This window comes from Notothenia rossii, assembly GCF_949606895.1.
Source record: "Notothenia rossii genome assembly, chromosome: 2".
Classification (NCBI taxonomy): domain Eukaryota; kingdom Metazoa; phylum Chordata; class Actinopteri; order Perciformes; family Nototheniidae; genus Notothenia; species Notothenia rossii.
Window position 1 is genome coordinate 58,218,305 of NC_136904.1, and position 23,182 is coordinate 58,241,486.

General features: G+C 42.0%; 1 protein-coding gene across 1 annotated transcript in view; it reads right to left on the reverse strand.

Moving 5' to 3' along the window:
* The window catches only part of LOC307029645 (inactive dipeptidyl peptidase 10-like), a 287,270-nt gene that overhangs the window by 128,971 nt on the left and 135,117 nt on the right, over positions 1-23,182 (reverse strand). The window contains exons 4-5 of the mRNA XM_079665726.1: positions 3,860-3,954; positions 3,198-3,272 (exon numbers count right to left, since the gene is read on the reverse strand). Of these exons, the coding sequence (XP_079521852.1) occupies positions 3,198-3,272; positions 3,860-3,954 (170 nt within the window). The remainder of the gene's footprint in view (positions 1-3,197; positions 3,273-3,859; positions 3,955-23,182) is intronic.

Below are 23,182 nucleotides of genomic sequence, written 5' to 3' on the forward strand. Positions count from 1 at the left end.
CTACGTATTTAGTACATTACATAACTACACAGTAGTTATATGTCATGACAATAAACCTTTGAAACTTTGAATCTTGTGTGACGGTATTTAATGTACAGTTTTACGCAGTTTACCAGTTATGTTTGCAGGAACTGTTTGTTCACAACGTGTTTGATGACAGACACAAACAGCATTGAGTCGGAAAGGAAGTGGTGGTGATAACACACTCCCCCTTGCTCCACACTTGTTGGATTGGAACAGCACTTAATGACCCTTGCATCAGTGTGTAGGGTGTAGGGGGTGGTCTGGAATTGGGCCTTTCTATCAGTGAAAATAATGTGTGTATCGGCACTGTGATTCAAATCTGCTCCAACATTTAATGGGCTCTTCCTTGGATAATGCTGCATCCCCTGCCCCCCCCGCCAATGAGGATCGTGCCAGTGCTTTTTAAGACCAGACCACCCTACTTAATTACAATACTTGAGTTAATATACTGAGTTACTTTCAACCGTTGAGTATGACTTCATCAGCCTGTGAAGTTATTGTAATTTTGTAAATGTTTAAGTCACTCACTGATGCTAACAGTAATGGAAACATGTGTGGAAACCGGATTAGAACTAGGCCAATGGCACTACTTTAGTCTTCCTTCAACTTCATATTGTGCTAAATATAAACGGGGCGTATACTCCAATTTGTGAGTCCAACGCTTTATTGCAAACTATGCAAATCAATTCTGATTAATCGTCTTGTCACTAATCCTCTCAGTTCATCCCTTTCAGAGTGGAGGGCCCAATTTGCATATCCCCTTTTGCATCTCCTCTCTTTCTTGTAGCAAGCTGGTAATTATAGATGGAGCTTGCCCCGCTGCTCTATTAGTGAATGAATGTGACACGTGAGGCGCACAAAAGAACCCCCTGACCCCCGCTCTCATCAAAGTGTATCTACAGTATACAGTATTAGTTTGTGAAGCTCTACTATTAAAATCTTTCTCAGCTTGGTTTGTCTTAATCATTAAGTGTTCTTTCCTGACAATTACAAGGAAATATCTCAAACCGGACACCCCAACTATAGACAACTTGCACGACATAATACACAAAATATTTATAGTGGAAAGAATAACTTTTCCCCAGAACCTTCAGGAAAAACAAGGAATAAACTTGAAAACTGAGGAAGCGATATATTTTACAGTGAAGACCATCTCTTGCTTGCTTGTGCTTTTGTATAGTTTTCTTAACACAGAACACAACCCATGTCTACTCCTTTATTTTTCCTTATCGTATCGTTTACATTTTGGATTCATTTTACTTATTTATTGTACGTTGGTTTGTTCGCTATTTTTGGGTCACTACAAACAATTGAACTGTTAAATGAGCAACATGCTATACACATACTATATAACCCCAACTAAATAACAAGCTGAATAATAAAAAGTTATGTTATTTCCTAAAACCAGGTCAGATCCACATTGTGAGTGTCAGTCGGGCTGCTTTATACATCACCTCTCCACATCGTAAGTTCTACTTGGTGTCAAACATCATACCTTGTCCTGTACGTGTCTGTAAGGGAATCTTTTGGAACAGTAAAACCAGGTTAGATAGAGTTTAAGGCTGACACCAGATGTAATTTCTAAGACTTTGATAGATAAGAGTTTTTAAAGGTAAGTTTAATATGTTTGCACTCCAACCAGTGCCAAATTGTAGTATGGCATTTTCAAAAATAAAAGCATATTTGAATCCAGTGACTTCAAGAATCGACTAATGTAAAAGTCTGAATTCAACTGAATATGCGGACATCATTGGACAATCTAACTAATTAGTCGTGTTGTTTACCTTTCCTTTTTGAGAGTAACATCATGTTAAACTGTCATCTGACCTTGACAACAGTGACGGACTCATCCATCCGGTTATAGACATCTTCAGTGGACTCTGACGCAGAGGTTGCTAAGAGAGTTAATATTTGTGTCGCTCGACTAACAGTCTGTGTAGCTGTACACTGCGATGACATCACTACTGTAAAGCTTGCTCCGATTGGATCAGCTGTTTTTCACCAGGGTACAAAGAGCACACTATATCTAGTTACATCCAGAGAGCAGGCTGACTCAGAGGGCTGGAGCCAGGCAGCTGACACATTACTGATGCTTTGTAACATCTGTTACCTCGACATGCTAATAGAACGTATGAATACAAATGTATTAATATTTTAGTTTGGAAGATGTTTCCCAGCTGTTGATATCATTACATTATAAAACAAATTGCAAGTAGAATATATAGGCACAATGCAAATGTGGAAATAAGCTAGGGATAATTATCTATTACTGTAGCCCAGCCAGGGATGAACTGGGAACTAAATCAGACTGCTTCAAATGTATCATTGCTTTGACAAAAAATTGATATTTTATTTCACCTCTCCTGTCTCTTCCTGTAAAATATTGAAATGTTTCAGAATCATCTTGGACTCAAGTATGTGTACAAATCTATCATATTGACCGGAGGTATGTCAGAGCAGTGTTATAAGATGTGGTGCGTTGGAAATCAGTTGATAAAAAACGTTTCCAAAGAATGAAGTTGACAGCTATTCATTTATCCCTTGTTGTCCTAAACAGAGCTGAGCAAGTGTGGGTGGAAACTCTGCAGCTTTATCTCTTTATGTGCTCCATATCACCCTGTAGTCCAGATATATAACCACCATGGTTCCACAGTGTAATGAATATTACACTTACTAGAAACCTGTTCTGTGTAGATGTACATTTGAAGGAAACACTTTCAATTTTGTAATAAACGAGACATGGCATACCAGTGAGAAAGACCTTGTAGCAATGTTATAACATTAGCTCTACTGGTAAGGGAAATTAAGTGTGTGTACCCCAAACAAAAACAGAAAAACAAACATATTAGAGATGACTGTAGAGGAAACAGGCAAAGCTGTACTCACAACAAACTATGTCAATAAATAATTTAACATGTAGTTTTAATCAGAAGCGAAAGGTAGCAGCCCCTCATACTACGCTGCATAACAACAGTGTATAATAGTTAAAGCCAACAGAAAGGAAACCACATGAAACCTGAAGAGAATCCCCCTGAATATATTCATGGTCGAATGAGAGAATACACATCTGATACATATTCCATTTGCTGTACGCAGCAGGAGGGGAGAGACTCTATGACATGTATAAAAGGACAAATGTTGTCTTTTCTTATACATGGCTGTTAGAAACGTACCTGTTTCACATCATAGGCGAAAAGCACATATTTCAGATCAGGGGAGACGGAGTACTTTGCCACGTTGAAATTAATCTAGTGGAAAATAGAGACAAAGAAAACAGAGACTTACTGTGTGCAATTTCAATCACTGTTGAGACCAACACATCATCACTATTAGGATATGGTCAAATACTCGATACAATACAAACACATTCAAACACACCTACTGCAGTCATAGGTGCACACACTAAACATTTTAGCTTGACATTTGTATGATATCACTCAAATTCATTGTTTTGTTAAAGACAGTTTTTGTTTTCATCCTAATTAACATCAAAATGGTTGTAAGCTGCTGTTCCCCTCCTTCCCAAACAGAGCAACATAATAGTGCTGCTTTAAACAGAGCTCAATCAGTCCATACATAAATACAAATTGGTCCGTACCATCATTGTTTAGGAGTTTAGTGGTCAGAGATTAGTAGCATATGGTGACTCCTTTGATTCATTGAGTTAGAATATTTTAAAAATAACTGGGAATAAATGTGTAGCTTATTTACAAATACGTTTATTAATGTACTCTATGTTTATTTTTTTCTTTGGGTTTTGGAGTTAACAATCATGATTTTATATTGTGATAAAACCTCATAATGTAACATAGAGTATACAAACTAATCTACTTACAAATGTGGTGTTTGTCAGGACAATCTCAGATTCGTTTCTCAGGATGTTGAACTTGATGACGTGGCCATCACTGTTTCTGTAGATGACTTCTGAGTCTGTGAATAGAAACAAAGGGAACATAGAAAAACAACATTTAAAATTGAATTTTGAAAACTGTCCTTAGAAAGACAAAACCCCAAAGCCTGCAGCAGCCGACTCTTTTAGAAGTGAAGACGCCACCGAACAAATGCTGTCTGAGCCTCATCGTTCCCTCAAATGAAATAACAGACACAACACAGCTGACAGCCAGACATGCTCAACTGGGTGCAACTAACTGATTAACTGTGAGAATCAAAAGTGAGATTTCACTGCCAGACAAACACAAAGGGAAGGCCTGCGCTTTTATCTTCTACAGCGTGTTGATTTGAGGAGCTGTGTTGCGCCGCCAGGAGAAACATCTGTGTTCTGAGCCTCATTGATTGAACTAGGCGGCTTTGTTTGTTTTGAGTCACAGCCAAACGTTCAGAAATGTAGCCTTAAATGTCACAGTATGGGGGATTGTCACCAACACAATGGCATGAAAAAACTCTGAACCTCAAAGCATGCAAACGTACAAATACATGGGATCAAACAATTAATAAACAAATGTGTCTTTCTCGTACTTATTAACTTTATTAATGCTCAATATGCTAAAACACAGATGAAAATGATCAATCAGTTTATCTTTTTTTAGGTTATTTGACATTGAAATGATTCATCTGATGACACTGTGGCCATGGACATTGGAGGCAGTTGACTTACCAACAACTGACAGTATTGTCGAGAGCATGAGGCACGAAGCTCTCCAGTTCAGCAGCTCCTTTCATTAACGCCCAGAAACGAGGGGTTACGTATGGTAACGCTTGTTATATAAGCACAGGCGGAGCTCTCTACTGGACTCTATGGGTTCTACCCCTTGATCATATCATACAAGCATTCATCCACTGAGACTTCTATAACCGTAGCTGGCCCCGGGCCGGGCCTACCTGAATGCGCGCGCATCCCACCGTATAAAAGGAGGCCTCGCCTCCTGACTGTCATCCTACACCTCTCTTCAGCGAGCGGCATAGGGCCGACAGGGCCCCGAGTAAAGGGCTCCACCTGTGGTTATATAACAAGGGTTACAATACGTAACCCCTCGTTATATCTCTCACAGCCCCGATGTATACACACGCTGCCGTCCAACAACACTGTTCCACCCCACTGTCTCTGACCGGCTTTCTGGTTAGCAGCCGCTGCGCCTCACTCACCTCTTCCTTGGTCGTAACCGTGGAGAAGTCGGGGCTGCGGCTGACAGAGCACACTCTGACGCGCTTACTTCGCGAAAGTGTGCTTGGAAAACAGCGCTGAGGGCTCTACCCTCCCCCGCCCATAGGCGGACGGAGAGAGTCCCCAGCCCTGTATGGGCTCACTATGCACCACCTCTCCCGAGTCCCTAAGGAGCATGGGGAGAGCGCAAGTGCCCCATGTCCCCCACACTCAGACACGCTTACCTCGTGAAGAGTGTGTGAGGACTATGATTTGGAGGGCTCCCCCCTCCTGCCCTAAAGCAGGGGGAAAGAGTCCTCCAGCCCCTTATGGGCCCGGTGCTCGCCACATCGCCCAGACGCCGCCGTGCATATGTCCTCCACACTCACACCGTTAAATAAGGCTGTTGACACAGCCACAGCCCGTGTAGAGTGTGCACGGACCCCCTTGGGGAAGGCTCTCCCCACCTGTCCGTAGGCATGTGCAATGGACTCGCAGAGCCAGCCTACCAGGCGTTTCTTGGACAGAGCTATCCCAGTCACCCCACCCCCGAAGCACACAAACAGCTATTCAGTGTGTCTAAGGGCAGCTGTGCACTCCACATAACATGCTAGCGCACGCACCGTTCAGACGAGGTGCAATTTAGCCTCCCTAGCCCCACTATGGGGTGCAGGATTAATAACCAATAACTGTAAGTAAGACAAAATAGATCCCAACTCCCAAGATAGGGGCTCTATTCTCCGCTCCTCACACCATCGCTGGAATCCCAGCCAATTCGGCCTGTAACAGGCTGTGGTGGATCCTGCTCTAGCTGCCTGGATAGACTGAATAACGCTGTCAGACAATCCACCCTGTCTTAGCCTGTCCCTCTCAGGAACCAAGCCTGGAGAGGTTGACACAGAGTGGGTAACGCTCAGATTGCAGCTGCCTCTTGAGACATCGCCCCCCAGAACTGGGGAAGCGCCCAGGGCTGGCCCACCTTCAGCTGTGTCATCTCTGAGTACCACGGCTCCCCGACACGATCCGGCGCTAATAAGATGACTGACAGACGTTCTCGCCTCACTCTCCCCAGGAGAGGGAGAATGAGACGCAGCGGTGGAAAGGTTTAGAGCAGCTTTTTTGGCAATGGCTCATGTGTGAACACATCCACCCCCAAGGGCGGATCGTTGCTCAGAGCCATGGAGAACAACAGGGCACAGTGGCTGTTGCGCCGGCTGGCGAACAGAACCACCTCTGCTTTCCCGAACTGGGCCCAGATCTGCTTCACCACCTCCGGGTGAAGTGCCCACTCGCCTGGCAGGGGGCCACCCCTCGACATGAGGTCGGCCCCCCTGTTCTCCAGTCCCGGGATGTGGAGGGCTCTCAGAGATAACACCACCTCTGAGGCTCATAACCACAGCCTCTCCGCTGTGGTCAACAAAGCGGCGAAGCGGACTCCGTCCTGCCTGTTGATGTATGCCACTGTGGTGCTGTTGTCGCTCCTGACCATTACATGTCTCCCTTGAATTAAGGCTTTGAAATGCTGGAGGGCTAACACTACCGCCCGTAGCTCTAGGAGGTTGCTGTGCCGTGTCTCTGTTAGAGACCAGCGCCAACCTATAGTTCTCTTCAGGCAGGTCCCTCCCCATCCTGTTCTGGACGCGTCCGTGAACACTCTGATGTAGGAGGTCACCCGTCCCAGTGGAGACCCCCTCCGGAGGTGATCTGGGGACCCCCAGAACCGGAGGTTGCCCTCCACTGAGGGGGGATGGTCACCAGACACTGTTTGTGCCTCTTGGGATCCAAACGCAGGCTGGAGAACCACCTCTGCAGGTAACGCAAATGCAGTAACCTGAGCGGGACCACAACGTGAGCCGCCGCCATGAGACCCAGAGTCTGTATGATAGTCAAAGCTGCCACTGTTGCCCCCTGGGCTTGCGAGCCGCCCGAAGCAGGGACGCACGTCTGCTCTCTGACAGGGTGGTGCGTAGCGCCAGGGATTTTGGGCCCCATGAAAAGATACCACATTGGGCCCCACCACCAGGCACAGGCCTTGCCAACCAAGCACAATTGCTGTAACCACACCTCCAGAACCCAACCCACTAATTTATGTTTTAAATAACTCTACCTGTGCAGTCCAATACTAACCGCACAATATTTACTGACACTGAGCTGTGAAAATATTACACTGTGCAAACTGCAAATTCTGCTGAAGTGGAATTCACTATTTAATACAACACTAACATTCCTGACAATAGATCTCAATAGTCATCTGTTATGGTCCACATGCCTTTGTAATAAACATTTTGAATGGAACATTCAAAAATCCAAATAAATATAACTTAAATATACATGGCCTCTTAAATTAAAATAAAGTGAACATTAACACCAATATTATCATTTATAAAATGCTATAACAAAAAAAATAACATAAGCAGCAGATGTCTTTATTAAATATACATACCAACTACAAAATAAGCGGGTATGAAAGTGTAAATGGACAACAAAACTGAAATGGAAGTGAAAAGGCCTGATGGTGGAGCTAAATTAGAGCCCATTACCTGTTCTCAGTCTTTTTCTCATCATGCATCTTGTGTGTAGTGATCCAATGTCGTTACCATAGCCTTCCCCTTTAACAGTTATTACGAGCCCTGGCTCAGCCTTACGGCCCATCTACATTACAGGCATCGAAAAAGGCTTTCAACGCTTCGCCCATTCACTTGAATGGGGTGACGTAGAAGATTTTTAATCTTCGCCGAACTGCATTGTGGGGAGCATGGCATGGCTTTGCAAGCATCGCGAGCATCTATCGGCATCAAAAGATGCTCGATGCTTGGCATCAGCCAATCAAATCCCGTTTATGCAAATCCCGCCAGTACAAGCGCAGCCAATCAAACCGCGTGCAAGCTGGGAGAGCCAGACCGCAGTTAATTTCCTCATATTCCAAACAAGATATTACGGTAGCAAATCACCCGGTTCTTTACGACCAGAACTATTTACCGGGATACAAACCGGAGGAACCAGGCATGGAGGGAGGTGGCACAGACAGTTGCTGAAACTGGTAGGTTTTTCGCCTGTTTGGAGAGTTTATATCCAGTTTACTTAGTTTTAACATTGCTAATGCTTTGTATGTCGGGGGCGGGAGATTCATGTGATTGGTTGTTGGTCGTGTTGCTCGCAAAAAATCGCCAAGCTTCAGACACGCCCAGCTTCAAGATTTTTTGATGCCTGTAGTGTAGACGGACCGTTACTCATCAAGAGCCCAGCGCCTAGCCTTCTTACAGGCAAAGTCACTGATCAAGTCCTTGAAGTCCAGCTTTCTAGACAACTGGCTTTCAATGGACAGCATGGCAAGACTACAAAGCCTTATGGGGGGACAGGGCTGCGGAGCCAAAAGATGGATCTGTTGGTCCTGGCACCAGGGGGAGGGACAACTGATTTAGTATGAATAGCTGCTAAAAATGTACCTGCATTTATTAAATGTCAGCTAAAAGAGCAGTGAAATGAAAAACCTCAACATTTTCTGTGAAGATATTAACAGTACTTAATGTCAGCAAAACATTACAATTATTATTTACAATGGACTACGCTTAGCTAACAGACTAATTTCCACCACTCATGGACCACACCCACCTTTTCTTTTGAAAAACTGGGTGACATAGGCCCAATCCCAAATCACCCCCTACATCCTACCCCTACACACTCCCCCTCCGTTTGCGCGTTTGCGCGTTTGCGCGGAAGGTCCGCCATATTAAGGGCTGTTCCAAACCAACGAGTGTGGAGCGGTGTGGAGGGGGAGTGGGCTATCAAGCCCTCAAACAGCGAGTTTGCATCGGTGCTGACTTGAGTCCGGTCTCTACCTAGCGGCCTACACGCTCCGCCGCCATAGCCATCACCGCCGGGAAGTCCTGCCACGCAGACCTGTGCTACGGACCCTCCTGGAGGCCGCCGGAAGCACCGGACAACGTGGTGTCATCGTCGTCGTCCCTCTCCCCAACGAATGGGGCCGCCCGGTCCGCTGGCATGGCGAACACGAAGGGCACTCCGTCGTCGTGCTCTTCCATCTCCACCAACTCGAGGTCTGGGTCCTCCGCCTCTCCCGGCGAGACATAACAATCCCCGAAATGCTCCAGCCGCCCGCAGGATCAGGCGGCAGGCGTTACAGGCCGGAAGTGGGCCCAGGTTGGCCGCCGTGTGGAGACGGTGGAGATTGGCGCCGTCAATTAAGCCCTGGCACGAAGGGCAGGAACGCTCCTCCAACAGAGGTGAGTCCATGTTTTCCTACTTTTCGCTTAGCTTCGCTCAGTTGTCCTCTTGCTTGCTAAAGAGAAAAGGATGAAAGTCAAGGGGAGAGGCCTCCTTTTATAGGGTGGGATGCGCACGCATTCAGGTTGGCCCGCCCCGGGGCCGGCTACGGTTATAGAAGTCTCAGTGGATGAATGCTAGCATTATATGATCAAGGGTTAGTACCCATAGAGTCCAGTAGAGGGCGGAGCCTGTAAGAGATATAACACACAATAATGAAGTGTCCCCTTATTGCCGTTTCACATGTTAGCATCATTCATCAGATTGGAAAATGTGCTTTCACCTAATCAGGGGCGGATCTACCGGGGTGGCATGGGGTTGCAACTGCCACCCTGAAAAATAGCCTTGCCACCCCAGCTGCCACCCCAGTTGGCATCATTGTTTTGAAAGAAAAGTTGTGGCTCATCGGACATTTATGAGAGAAAATCTCTAATGTTCGAGTGCAAGTGAATGCAGCACCAGACGCGAGTCTTGTAACCCCTCCCCCGGTCCTGGCTCGATCTTCGAAATATGATTGGCGGCGATTTCATTTGAACGGGGGGACAGCGCAAAACGAGAAGCATTCGGATCCAAGTACACGGAAGGAATGAGGTATTTGCGGTCTACAATGACAGAGAAGAGACTGTCAAGTTTGGCTGTACTCAGCATTGAATCAAAACGCACTAAAGCTTTGGATCTTAATACGTCTGTGAGGCGTTTTGCTGAACAAGATGGTAATTGCCGCATTCAGCTGTAATAGGCATGCCAACTTGATGCTCTGCTCATGGATGACTTGATGAGCATAAAAAACTGTTAAGATGATGTATGTGTGTATATATTTTTTTTTTCTTTGTGGGGGTCTGTCTTGGCGGTGGGCGTATCTGACGCTTGGGGATTTTTTGCGACCAACGCGACCAACGACCAATCACATGAATCTCCCGCCCCCGACATACAAAGCAATAGTAATGTTAAAACGAAGTAAACTGGATATAAAATCCCCAAACAGGCAAAAACCTACCAGTTTCACCCACTGTCTCTGCCACCTCCCTCCATGTCTGGCTCCTCCGGTTTGTATCCCGGTAGATGAACAGAGACTGATCATACAGCACCGGGTGATTCTCTACCGCTATAATGAATTTTTCCTCCATTTTTTGGAATATGAGGAAAATTACCTGCATAGTCTCTCCGAGCATACACGCGGTTTGAGTGTACTGGCAGATTTGCATAAACAGGATTTCATTGGCTGACGCTTCTGCCGAGGCGCCAAAAGTTGAACATTGCTCAACTTTTGAAGCGAGCAACGCCAGCAACGCGTCGCGTCGCTTCCCAAAATGCGGTTCGGCAAAAAGTGACGTCACCCCATTAAAATTGAATGGTGAAGCGTCAACGCACGCCGCTGTGTGGACGGGCCGTAGCTGCAGCGATGTATATGTTTTAGTTGAATACACGTTTTTTAACCCTAACTGATGCAGTTAGTCACTTCTTTAATGTTTGTTCTTTCTGATGTAAAGTCAAGGTTGTTACTGTTTGCAGTAAAGTTGTGGGGCGCTGAACTGTTCGTTTGAATCTTTAGAATTTTGATACATGATATAATTACTTGTCTTTCAAATTTGAAGGATGGTGAGCAAGCATCTTGAGGAACATTCATCATTAACTCCTCCAAAAAATATATGTTATTCAATAATAAATGAATATGTGAATCATAAGTGATTGACAGCTGATAGGAATGATATGATTGTTAATATTATCATATTCATTCAGACAAACATCGATGAGTCAGTTAATTAAAGTACTTATTGCAGAAGTCTGCATAGATTTGGTACCGCTGCTGGTCAAGAGTGAAACAAACTCATTCAGTTATTGTTCAGTTAAAATTTATTAAATTATGTCTGCCACCTTATATATTTATATTTTAGGCTTTACCGATGTGCCACAATAATGTCACTGTGTTATTGAATTAAAATATTAATATTGTGGCTTTCCAAGTTAACATTGATTGATATGACTGCGATTAAATCAGCATATACTTCTGCCAGGGGATGCCACCCCTCAAAATCTCCTGCCACTCTCTTGCCACCCCATGAATATTTGTCTAGATCCGCCCCTGCACCTAATGGAAAATACTTGTATTCCCAATGTGAATAATGATAAAAACATGGTCCATTTTTGGAATGCAGCTTTGCACACCTGTCCTTGTTTACTTATGTTTGTGTTTTAATGTAACTTTCTGTGAGTCTACATGGCTGTAATTTGTTATGTTGTTTGGAGCCCAACAAAGACACTTTTCTGTGATTATGTGATGGACAACGTTGTTTGAATATTGTATGGAAGAGCCTTTTTTTCTCAGATTTTTAGATAAGTGAACAGACACACTACAGGAGAGGGAACACCCAAATAGGAATAATAGGGTTTCTTAATATATATATATATATACGCATATAAATGTCCGCTTCTTCTGGAATTATGTTTATGACAGGATGATGATATTTTGGTGCAAAGAAACAAAGAAGCATGTTATGTTATTATAATTTTTTTGGCCCTTCTGAGTAATGAATATCATCACATCAGACAGGCAGAGTGTATGCATGTATTGTCGAGGGAACACAGGCCAAAGGTTGCGCCAAATGAGGATTCTCAAAGACTGTGCCAAACTAGAATGGCTGGTCACTTCTTATAGCTAAACTTGGCACGGCACAAAGACTCTAAAGTTTGAGGGAACATTCAAAGACCCCGAGCAGTGATTCTGCATAGAGAGCTGATCCTCTTAGATCTTAGTTAAGTCAACAACACTAAAAAGAGTGACAAAAAGATGTCCATCCTTATAAATCCAATATTCCTAAGGGTCACCTCGGACCCAATCACACTTGACGTTTGGGGCGAGGCGGGTTACACTCCTGACAGACACCTGTCAATCACAGGGCACATAGACACACAACCACGGATGCTCCTATTCACAACACCTATAGGCGATTAACAGTGGCCAGTTTTGCTAACATGGATGTGTTTGGACTTTGGTACCATGCTGTACCGATGCATCACTGTAATTTAAAGTTTATAACTGGCTGGGCACGTTTTTATAATTGAATGGCACTTGGTGAGGAGACCTGCTCCATAATTCAATAGGTTCTTCCTTAGACCATGCTTCGCTCTGCCACCAAGTTTCATGAAAATCTGATGGGCAGAATGTCTGAAATCCTCCCAAAAAACATCAACAAAACAAACCGTAACGTAATTGCCTTGAAGGAGGTACATGATAAACGACAGGGCAATTTATTTCCTTTGGTTTATTCATAAGCCATCATGTTGATAGAGATAGGAGTTGGGAATAATGGGGCAACACCTGTTCTCATTATTCATTTTGTTTGCTTATGGTGAATTAAAGTTGTGTTAAAGATATATACATGTGTTGTGCATATAAAGGAAACTGAAGCACATAATACATGTGAGGAGAGCTTTAATACTTCAACCAGGGATTATCCCACCATCTGAAAATGCCTACTGAAAATGTAGTGTTGGTCTGTGTGTGTGTTTGTGTGTGTGTGTGTCAGGGGCGCCATAAGGGTGTGAAAAGTTAGGACGATTCTAAGGGCCCGTGACTGACGGGGCCCCAAAATGTTTAGAACATTAAGAAAAAAAATGTAAGTAACCTTTCATCAATCCTCAATAATTAACATTAATAGAACGTTATATTGATAAAGTACTCACTAAACTTACGATTCATTTAACTTATTTTCTTCCAAAAGTTAATTATCCAAAGCCTCTTTACACCTCCTTCTATTTACATGTAATGGTTTGGTCCTGCCTCCAAACGCGCTGCGGCTTGCAGAGAGTGAAAGCATGTGAGGAGGGATGCTAGTACTTAGCCTACGTACTGTGTTGTACGATGTCTCAACGACTCAAAAAATCAGGCTCTAAGAAAAGAAGAAAAAGGAGAGAAAGACAAGAGAGAGGGACTTAAGGGCAACGGTATGTCACCCAGTTTTTCACAAGAAAAGGTGTGGTCCATGAGTGGTGGAAATTATTCTGTTAGCTAATGTTTTGTTTTTACTAAACTGATATTAAGAACTGTTAATATCTTTACAGAAAATTCAGAGGTTTTTCATTTCACTGCTCTTTTAGCTGACATTTAAAAGGTAGGGTAGGTAATTCACTTCAGAAACACTTTTTGTTATATTCCATGGAATGCTCTTAACATCCCGATAGCAATGAATACATGAAATGCTTTGACAATAAATACATACTAACATTTCATCTGTGGAAGCCGTGGCGCTGTAAAAAGCACGACCAATCATCTGAGCCGGCCCGGCTAAAATAACTGGATGGCCTACCTGCCTGTCAGCCTTCCATCTGTGCACAAACTTATCTCGTGCCCTCATTGGTCATGTGCGCGTTCGTGTGTGTTGGAGGAGGGGCTCTGTGAGGAAGTCTGAAGGAAGGGGCAGATTTTTTTCGGTTGTGTACTTTCAGATTCTAGCGCACTCGAGCTGGTTTCTCTTATCATTATTCTTATCATAAATGCACGCAACTTTTTTGCGCCTATTCATACTAAATCAGTTGTCCCTTCCCCTGGTGCCAGGTCCAACAAATCCATCTCTAAGCTCAGCAGCCCTGTCCCCCCATAATGCTGAACCTGAACCAGCTTTTCTCCCAACTGAAGAAGGTGTGCAGCATTGTGTTGAATGACATGCCACTTAACATATTTGAAGGGAGACTGGAATACAATATATATATATATATATATATATATATATATATATATATATATATACATATTAGGGCTGTCAGTCGATTAAAATATTTAATCGCGATTAATCGCATGATTGTCCGTAGTTAATCGCAAATTAATCGCACATTTTTTATCTGTTCTAAATGTAGCTTCGAGGAATATTTTTCAAGTTTGTAATACTCTTATCAACATATGAGTGGACAAATATGCTTTATGCTAATGTTTATTATAATTTGAACAATGAAAAATATTCTCAACAACAACCTCTGAACATTACAAATATTCACCTCAATTCAACCTGGAACCTCTCTCATACAATAATACAATACAAAGTGTGTGTGTGTGTGTGTGTGTGTGTGTGTGTGTGTGTGTGTGTGTGTGTGTGTGTGTGTGTGTGTGTGTGTGTGTGTGTGTGTGTGTGTGTGTGTGTGTGTGTGTGTGTGTGTGTGTGTGTGTGTGTGTGTGTGTGTGTGTGTGTGTGTGTGTGTGTGTGTGTGGGGTCATGTCTGAGTCTCTAGGGTTATCCAATGCCACTGGGCCTCATGTATTAATGAATACGTTTAGGAGTAAACTCAGATGTTTAATCCCCAGCAGCTGCAGGCAGTGATGGCGCTCTACACCCACAGGAAACACATGTGGTGGATTATGTTCCACCAAGTTTCCCCTGCTGTTATCGAACAGGGCGCTGCATTACCACCTTTAACTTATATATTTTTTTTTTTAAAGTTAACCAGTGATATGTTAAAAAAGGGGGGGAAAACTCCCCTAAAATCGCTGTCCTGCAGTGTTTGTTAAGTTCTTTCTTCTTATGTGTGCCTGAACAGAAGGCTACCACTCGAGGGGCGCCTGAACCGGAGACTTTGAAGGTTTGAATCCTTTGTACTGTACATAACACAAAGGACAATAAAGCTTTTAAGCCAGCACAGCCGTCATTAACATTGTCATGCCAAAAAATGTAAATAAATCATTTAATAAATGATCAGTAATCACATTTACAAGTTATCTTTAATATATTTAAGAAATCCTTTATATTTATATCTTTATCTTTTATCTATAGCTTATCTATGCTTGACCTATAGAGCTTTAACAATTAATGTATGTGATGTGTTGCAATAGCTTACAATATCCCATTTATGATGAAATAACTATAACTCCCAAAAAAAATAAACCACCCTCCAAACCAATGTGTCTTGATGAGCTCATTACCGAAGTATTGAAATGTTGGTCCTGTTAAGCCCAGTGGTGTTAAGCTCCAAATCAGTGCATGCCTTTGAGGGTGGAAAGAATATTTGGACCTGAGGAAGCGGTTCCTGTGATCTTTAATACATCAGCAAAGGTGTACTGCTGGTGCACTGCGCTGCACTTGTCTCCTTAAATAATTAAATGTTCGTAGCTGAAAAAGAACAAGCTAAGACTCTTATGTATAAGTAATGTCCTACGTCTGTAACCCGATGAATAATGAAATGCCTTGGCTTTATTCTGCCATGCTTAACTCTGCAGTTTAACATGCTGGATGTAGTAATGGTCGCTGTACACGGCACATGCCACCACTGCAGCTTAGGGTCTCTTATTTTAAAACGCCTAAAAACTGCCAGCGTGTTTGAAGGCCATGTTTACATTGCTAATATGACATCATTAAAAAGCCAGAAACTGCAAAAACTGCAAAAACTGAAAACGACCTATTTCAACTTAAATTTACACCGGTCCTTGAACAATTCATGTTTGACCAATGCCTCTCTCTCAAAAATAAACATGTGCACGAAACAGATCCTACCAAATATTCCGTAGAACTATGACTGAACTGCAAGTCTGCTTACAGAGCAGAGAGAATAAGTTACAAGAAAAGGTTGTGAAAATGTAAAGAATAATGTGTTTTAATAGCGGTTAGACTTGTTTGGAATACAGTGAAGAAGCTTTTTTTTCTTTCAGTTCTCTCAGTTGAGTTGTATTGCAGTGAGAATGGAGGCTACAATGAGTAAAATGTGACAGGATTGAGGTTGAGAGGGGGAGGAAAACTCTCCTGAAGCTCTGAGAGGATCCTCACAGCAACATTTAATAAAAGCTGTCATTATGTTAACTTCATTCAGGTTGGTAAGAAATATGATATGAAAAAGAAAATAGAGGAGAAATAGAGGTATATTGAGCCTATGATGAAAGCAAGGCAATACTCACTGAAAAAACTGAAACATTGAATTTCATTAACCCTTGTGTGGTTTTCGGGTCAAATTGACCCCAATTTTCAATGAATACAAAAAAATATAAGGATATTTTCGTTCAACCTGAAACTCAATGGCCGGGCCTTATTTATTGTGAAGGACAAGTGGAATTGTTTTTATTTTTTTTCCACTTATGAAAAAATGCCCACCCGCATTTATGTCCTTCATAAGAGGTTCAGGTGAATTTGACCCGGATACAACACACACACACACACACACACACACACACACACACACACACACACACACACACACACACACACACACACACACACACACACACACACACACACACACACACACACACACACACACACACACACACACACACACAGCATAGAGAAGCTGTTTGAACCTATTTTACCTTGATCTTTACCCTTTGTAGTGTGTACACAAAACTATCCTAGAACATTATAAACATTTTAGATCTTCCAGAAATGTATAAACATTTAACTTTTTCTTGCACTGTCCCCCTCGCACCTGCACGCTGGAGGAGGGACTAAACAGAGACATAACCTCACATTACAGTGTATAGTGCAGAACTGCAATTATCTACCAGCAAAATGGCCAAAAGATATTCTGCTCAGAGAGCCTTGGAGCTAATACATTATAATGGATGAGAGTGAGTGGAATGCATTAGAAGAACACGGTGAAGTGGAACAGGAAGACATTTCTGAAGCTGAGGATAATTTTGAGGCAAACTCAGAATTTGACAGCAAATTGGAAGATTAACTTGACTCAGAGCCAGCTGATGGAAGACTCCCACAGCCAGCCGCTGAAGGACCCCCACAGCCACATTAAAAATAATAAGCCTTAATGACATTTTTTGACATAATACATTCAATTAAAGTCAATGGTTCAGTTTTTTCAATCTTTACATATTTTTTGTATTACAAATTAGAAGTCTTTGATCAAATTCCTTGAAAAGATTCCACTAAACTAAACTGAACATTTCAGGAGCAGCCAACGTGAGATGTAAGACTGCAGGTGACACCCCCCCCCCCCCCTGGAAGCTGACGCATTGCCACTTTAGGTGCCATGTAGGAATGATTTAGCCTGTGTATCTCCAGTACCTGTCATATGATTCATGTTCAGACTGGGTGCTTTTCTTACGAGGAATAATGCCTTCAGGATTCTGTCCAGAATCATCCTCTGTTGCCCCCAACAACGTTACATCACCTTCTCTTGTCTAACATCTCCTTGACTGTCACATCCATCCCGGCCGCCTCTCATGTTCATCATCTTTGCTTTATCACTCTATTTTATGTCAATCTGTTCCCTCTTTATGTTCAGGTCTGGTATGTTGTGTGAAGCTCTCATGTCATGGCAATCAGAGGTGTGCTTTCAACGTTGTTGTATTGTTTCAGGTCCTCTCAAGGGCCTGGTAGTGGGTGGGGGCTAACTAGCCATCACCCCAGTCAGGGGGCTTCTTTTTCCATGCAATATTTGTATTTTGAAGTCGGTCCCACATTGACATAACCTTAGAAAAAACGTTCCAAAGCATGATGGCTACAATACAGGAACTCACAGCACGTCATCAGGACAAAGAAAATAAAGTGTGTGCCTTAAAAATAAACGACAGTCCACACATGTTTGCAACCGTACTAATAATCCTTGAAATTCTTCCACTGTATGAGAATGTATTCCCATACAACAGGTAAACAGCCATACTCAGGACACTCACAGGAAATTAAAGATAAATTGTGCCCACTGACTGGAGGAAGCAATCGGGAACAAACAGCATCCAGGGCTAACTAGAGCCGCCTGTAATTGCCTGCCACATTTCTTAATCCTGTGCCTATATTTGATTGTGAGACCGGGCGTAGGAAGCATCCTGAATGTGGGGGGGACATTTTTAACGGGGGGTCCCCCACCACAAAAAAAACAATAGATTTCCTGTATTCTGGTGCATTTTAACAGGTGTTTTGATACTTTTATGTGGCTATACTAGTATGAGGAAAATGATGGGTACATTTTGTAATTTCATCCAGTAGTAAAGAAAGGAAACATATTTGATTATTAATTCAGAGCCGTCTTTGAATTAATAAAAAGCAGTTTAAATGCCCATTTTTTGTACATTTATATACAACAATAAATATTTGTGAGTGCATTGAGAGATATTGTTGTGAAGAGTCATTTATATATAAATCGCAAAATACATTTGTGAATCCTTCTCTGAGCATGTATTAATATTGAGACTAATCTGACTCCATACGGATGTTAAGTTCACCTAGGAATGGTATCATTGACTTAAATGTTCAAATAAATGTTGCTCTTCAGTCTATATTGGTCATATGATGCCCCTTGACTGAAATGTTTCCTGTTCAATATCCCCACTGATTTCCTTAAAATTCTGGGATGAGAGTCCACATCACAATTTATACTAAAGTGTAATTTCCCTTTCATCACTCACCTCAGCAATGGACCTCTCTCCACTGTCCCTGTGTTCTGCCTCTGACTCACTCTCAAGCGCCTAGATGTCAAGAGAGGTGGTGAAGTGATCATTATTTATTGAGCAGTATACTCTTTCACATTGAATCATAACAAGGCATACTGAATGTAAATACAACTGACTCTAAAGTAAGTCCCAGTCTGTGACATTGGACATTTTGAAGACTCAAAGTCCCAAGCAGTAGGTAGAATATTAGCTAGTCTATGTAATGTGCACGGAAAATAAATAGTTAACTGAATACTGGGATGGAAATTGCCTCAGTAAAACATAAGCACACACAAAAAGCTTCTGAATGATACGAAGTATAATTAAAACATAATGCATTACCATTTTGAGAGAGAGTACCGAAGTAAAAGAACTCAGAAAATGATCTCTTATCGAACTGAGGCTCCAGTAAAACACACTGAATGCGTTTCTATGGACATCATGGTGTTTACATGAGCACAGAGAGATCTGGTTATTCAGGTTCCCTGTTTACATGATAAATACTAGTAACCTGGCATTTTGATGCCTTTTCTCATCTAAACTATTCAGTATTTGTATCTCTCTATCATGACATAAAGACGAAACTCCTCTCCAGAAGTGAGACGCTTTTGCCGCCGCTACCATCACTGTTAACTGATTAACTGCTACCAGCTGATGACTTACTTTCCTCTTCTTTGAAAAAAATGTTCTTATGTCCATGTTGTCTGGGGGAGAAAACATATCAAACCAAGAGATCGTCAGCTTGGATTTTTGCTGTATTAACCATTCCCTGAACATTTGGTGTGTGTGCCTTACCTCCGCTACCGGCATCGCTTCATACAACAGATCAGAGCTGTCCAACTATGGCAACACTCCTTGAACATGCGCTCTATGAGAATCTGCCTTGGTACAAAGTACCAGTGAAAACATGGTAAGGAGTTTCATTGATTTGGGCATTCTCTCAATAAGCAAGTGGAATGGATTTGATAGTGAAGCACTGACACAGCGCTCTACAAAATGCGGCGAGTGGATAGACCGATTCACGGACTTTCCACATGGTAAAAGTGGGGGGGTCTAAACTAATCATTTGAAAAAGTGGGGGGGACTTGTCCCACCCTCATATAATGGCTGCGACGCCCATGACATCAGCCACGTTCAGTATTAAACTTAGTTTAGCGCCTAAAGCCCTTTATCATCTCTGTAAGTATTTAGTGCAATTATTTGAAGATTTTAGTTTCATTTGGAGAAAAAAAGTAAGAACTCCATTCACATCTGGGAACTTTACTTTGGTCAGTGTAAGGGAAATATGATAATTTGAAAATGTTTATCACAATTGTATGAGCTTTCTAGGAACCGTTTGGGGAAGACTTGTCCCTGTGCACGGTGCTCTACAGGTGCCTACAGCTGTGAGAAGAACTGCACCGCAGCTGTGCCAAGCCTTCCATGAAGATTTTTAATGAAGCCTCGTCATCTCACCACGGGTAAACAAGAATATGTACTACTATAATATTATACTATTGTTAATAGTTTACTGTATTATTAGTGTTTAATATTACTGCTATAACAATCACACATTGAGTTCATTGTTGTGCAATGTTAAAATCAGACCGTTGTTTTTTTTTAATAGTCTGAATGAAACGGCAGCTCTCAGGTGATCAGCTGTGTGTGACTCTCTTTGGCCCCGGCCACACGAGGACGCATACAGCTAAACGCATAGGATTAACGCAAACGCAGTCGCAAAAAAGCTTCCGTCCACACGCAATGTTCACCGGATAGTGTCTGTCACGAGACAGCTCCGTTTAGCTCCAACCGCTGGAGAAGCTGCAGTACATATGCAGGAGCCTGTAGGTGGCGCTGTAACGTCCTCCACAAAAGCAGCGAAGAAGCATGGTTGTCATGGTTGCCCTTCTGTTTATTCTCCACGGTGGGGGCCGAGGGAACCGGGCCGAGTTTTTCGCCAGTCAACGTGTATTAAAGTTTAAATCTTCCGGACAAAATTATAAAAGTGCCGGTCAAAGGTCTTCTTTACTATTTATTGAGCTTTAAAACAAATGAATAACGAATCTATATAATATAATAATATAATAAATGGAGCCTCTCTTTTTCCTCCCTCTCTTCGGATAGCGTCTGTCTCAAGCAGCAGCTGATCCAGTAATGAGTGACACGGCCGACAGTAAAAATAAACATATTTATAACTAGTTTAGGTAGTTTGAGAGGTAATTAAAATAGCTACTGTAAGGTAAGGTGACCAGATTTTCAAAATTAAAACCGGGGACATTTTGAGTTTTGCCGTCAATATATCATTAACATAACCAATTTTCTTCACTGTTAAAGAAAAAAGGGGGACAATTCTGGTTCAATGTAATTCGTACATTTTAACTGTTGGATACAAACAGAAGGACTAGCTCATATATATATATTCAAATTTCTTTATTAGGATAAACCCCTTGAGGTGAATCACCTCGTTTTCAAGGGGGTCCCAAGAAAACAAATAACAAACAAGTACAACATACAAACAACATTCACACACATACATCGGAAGAAATAACCAAGAAATTACAAACATTCAGCCTAAGCATACAGCACATGGTAATACATTATAGGCGGTTACATTGAATGCATATCATTGGGTAGAGTAAAGTAGAGTAGCTGTACTATATATACAAAATCATAACAATAAAGACTTAGAAATAAAGACTTAGAAATGGGCAATAGGTGGGTCATCTCATGAGGAGATGGTGAAATAAGATGGAGCCTCAACAACCCTTAAACAATAAATAAAGTACTTCAGGTCATACAAAAACATTCAACCTTGAGGTGAGACGACAATGCACGCTTGAACAAAGTCAGAGTAGGGAGAGATCTGATGGTAGCAGGTAAGTTATTCCAATCAGCAGGAGCTTTAAATTTGAAGGCTCTTTTGCCAATGTCCTTTTTAACTAGAGGAACGGTGAAGAAGAGCTGAGAGGTATGTCTAACTTGGTGGGTTGATGTAAAACGAAAGAGATACTGTTTCAAATATGGGGGATAATTAAAGTTGAAACTTTTATAAATGAACTCAAGCCAGTGCAAATGTCTTCTCAAATCAGGAGAAGGGAGATTGAGGTTTAGGTACAGTGCACAGTGGTGTGTATGGAAATCACAACCGAGAATAAATCTACACATTCTATTGTAAGCAATGTTTAGCGGGGCTAGAACAGATTTCGGAGCATTGAGATAAACAACGTCACAATAGTCTAATAAGGGAAATAGCAGTTGGGTAGCAAGTTTTTTCCTAACTTTTAAGGTAAAACAGTGCCGAGAGCGGTAAAGAGTACCGAGACCAAAGTTTACTTTATGCAGTATATGATCAATATGAGGTTTGAATGAAAGGTTAGAGTCAAGCCATACCCCTAAATATTTAAAACTGTCAACTCTATGCAGAATTGTACCATCATTGCAAGAAATATCACATGAGCCAGTCAAAGATTTGAGTTTGTGTCGGGTACCAAAGATCATAGAGAAGGATTTAGTTTTGTTCAAAAGTAACTTGTTCTGGAATAGCCAGTCTTGCAGGAGGGTGAAATCTGACTGGAGTGAAACTTGAATTTGAGAGAGATTTGGTTTTGATGTGTAAATAACGGTATCATCTGCATATAGATGAACATTACAGTTTTGAAAAATGGAGGGCAAATTGTTTATATAAATGGTGAAAAGTAGTGGTCCAAGTGTAGAGCCCTGAGGTACTCCACTATGCTGTATAAGGAGATCAGAACTTTTCCCATTCAAAATAACACACTGTTTTCGATTATGTAAATATGAGCTAAACCAAAGTAATGCACTTCTAGAAAGTCCAATAGCATATAATTTATCAAGTAGTAAATAGCGATCAACAACATCAAAAGCTTTGGTAAGATCAATAAAGATGGCACCAGTTAACTCCCCTCTATCAGCTGCAGAGAACACATCATTTGTGAATTTAAGTAGGGCAGTAGCTGTAGAATGATTTGATCTAAAACCAGATTGAAGGGGTGTGAGAATGTTGTTAATACTAAGGTATAGTGAAAGTTGGTTAAAGATGATTTTTTCAAATATTTTGGCAACAGAGCATAGGATGGAGATAGGCCTGTAATTATTGCAATCAAGCTGATCACCACTTTTATGAAGAGGAATAATACGTGCATATTTCCAGATAAGTGGTAGTTCGCTGGAGACAAGTGACAGGTTGAATAAATCAGTAAGAGGGTACATAATAATATTGGCGGCTAGCTTGAGAAAACGATTTTCAACCCCATCAAGTCCAGCACCACTGCTTACCTTTAATTCACAAATTACTTTCTGCACTTCAGTTGGTCGTATTTTCCGAAAGGAAAAAGAACTGGTACAAGGTGGCATATTACCAGGAGAACTGGTAGTCGGTTGACTGTCAGGGAGAAGCGAGGAGCAGACAGACGAGA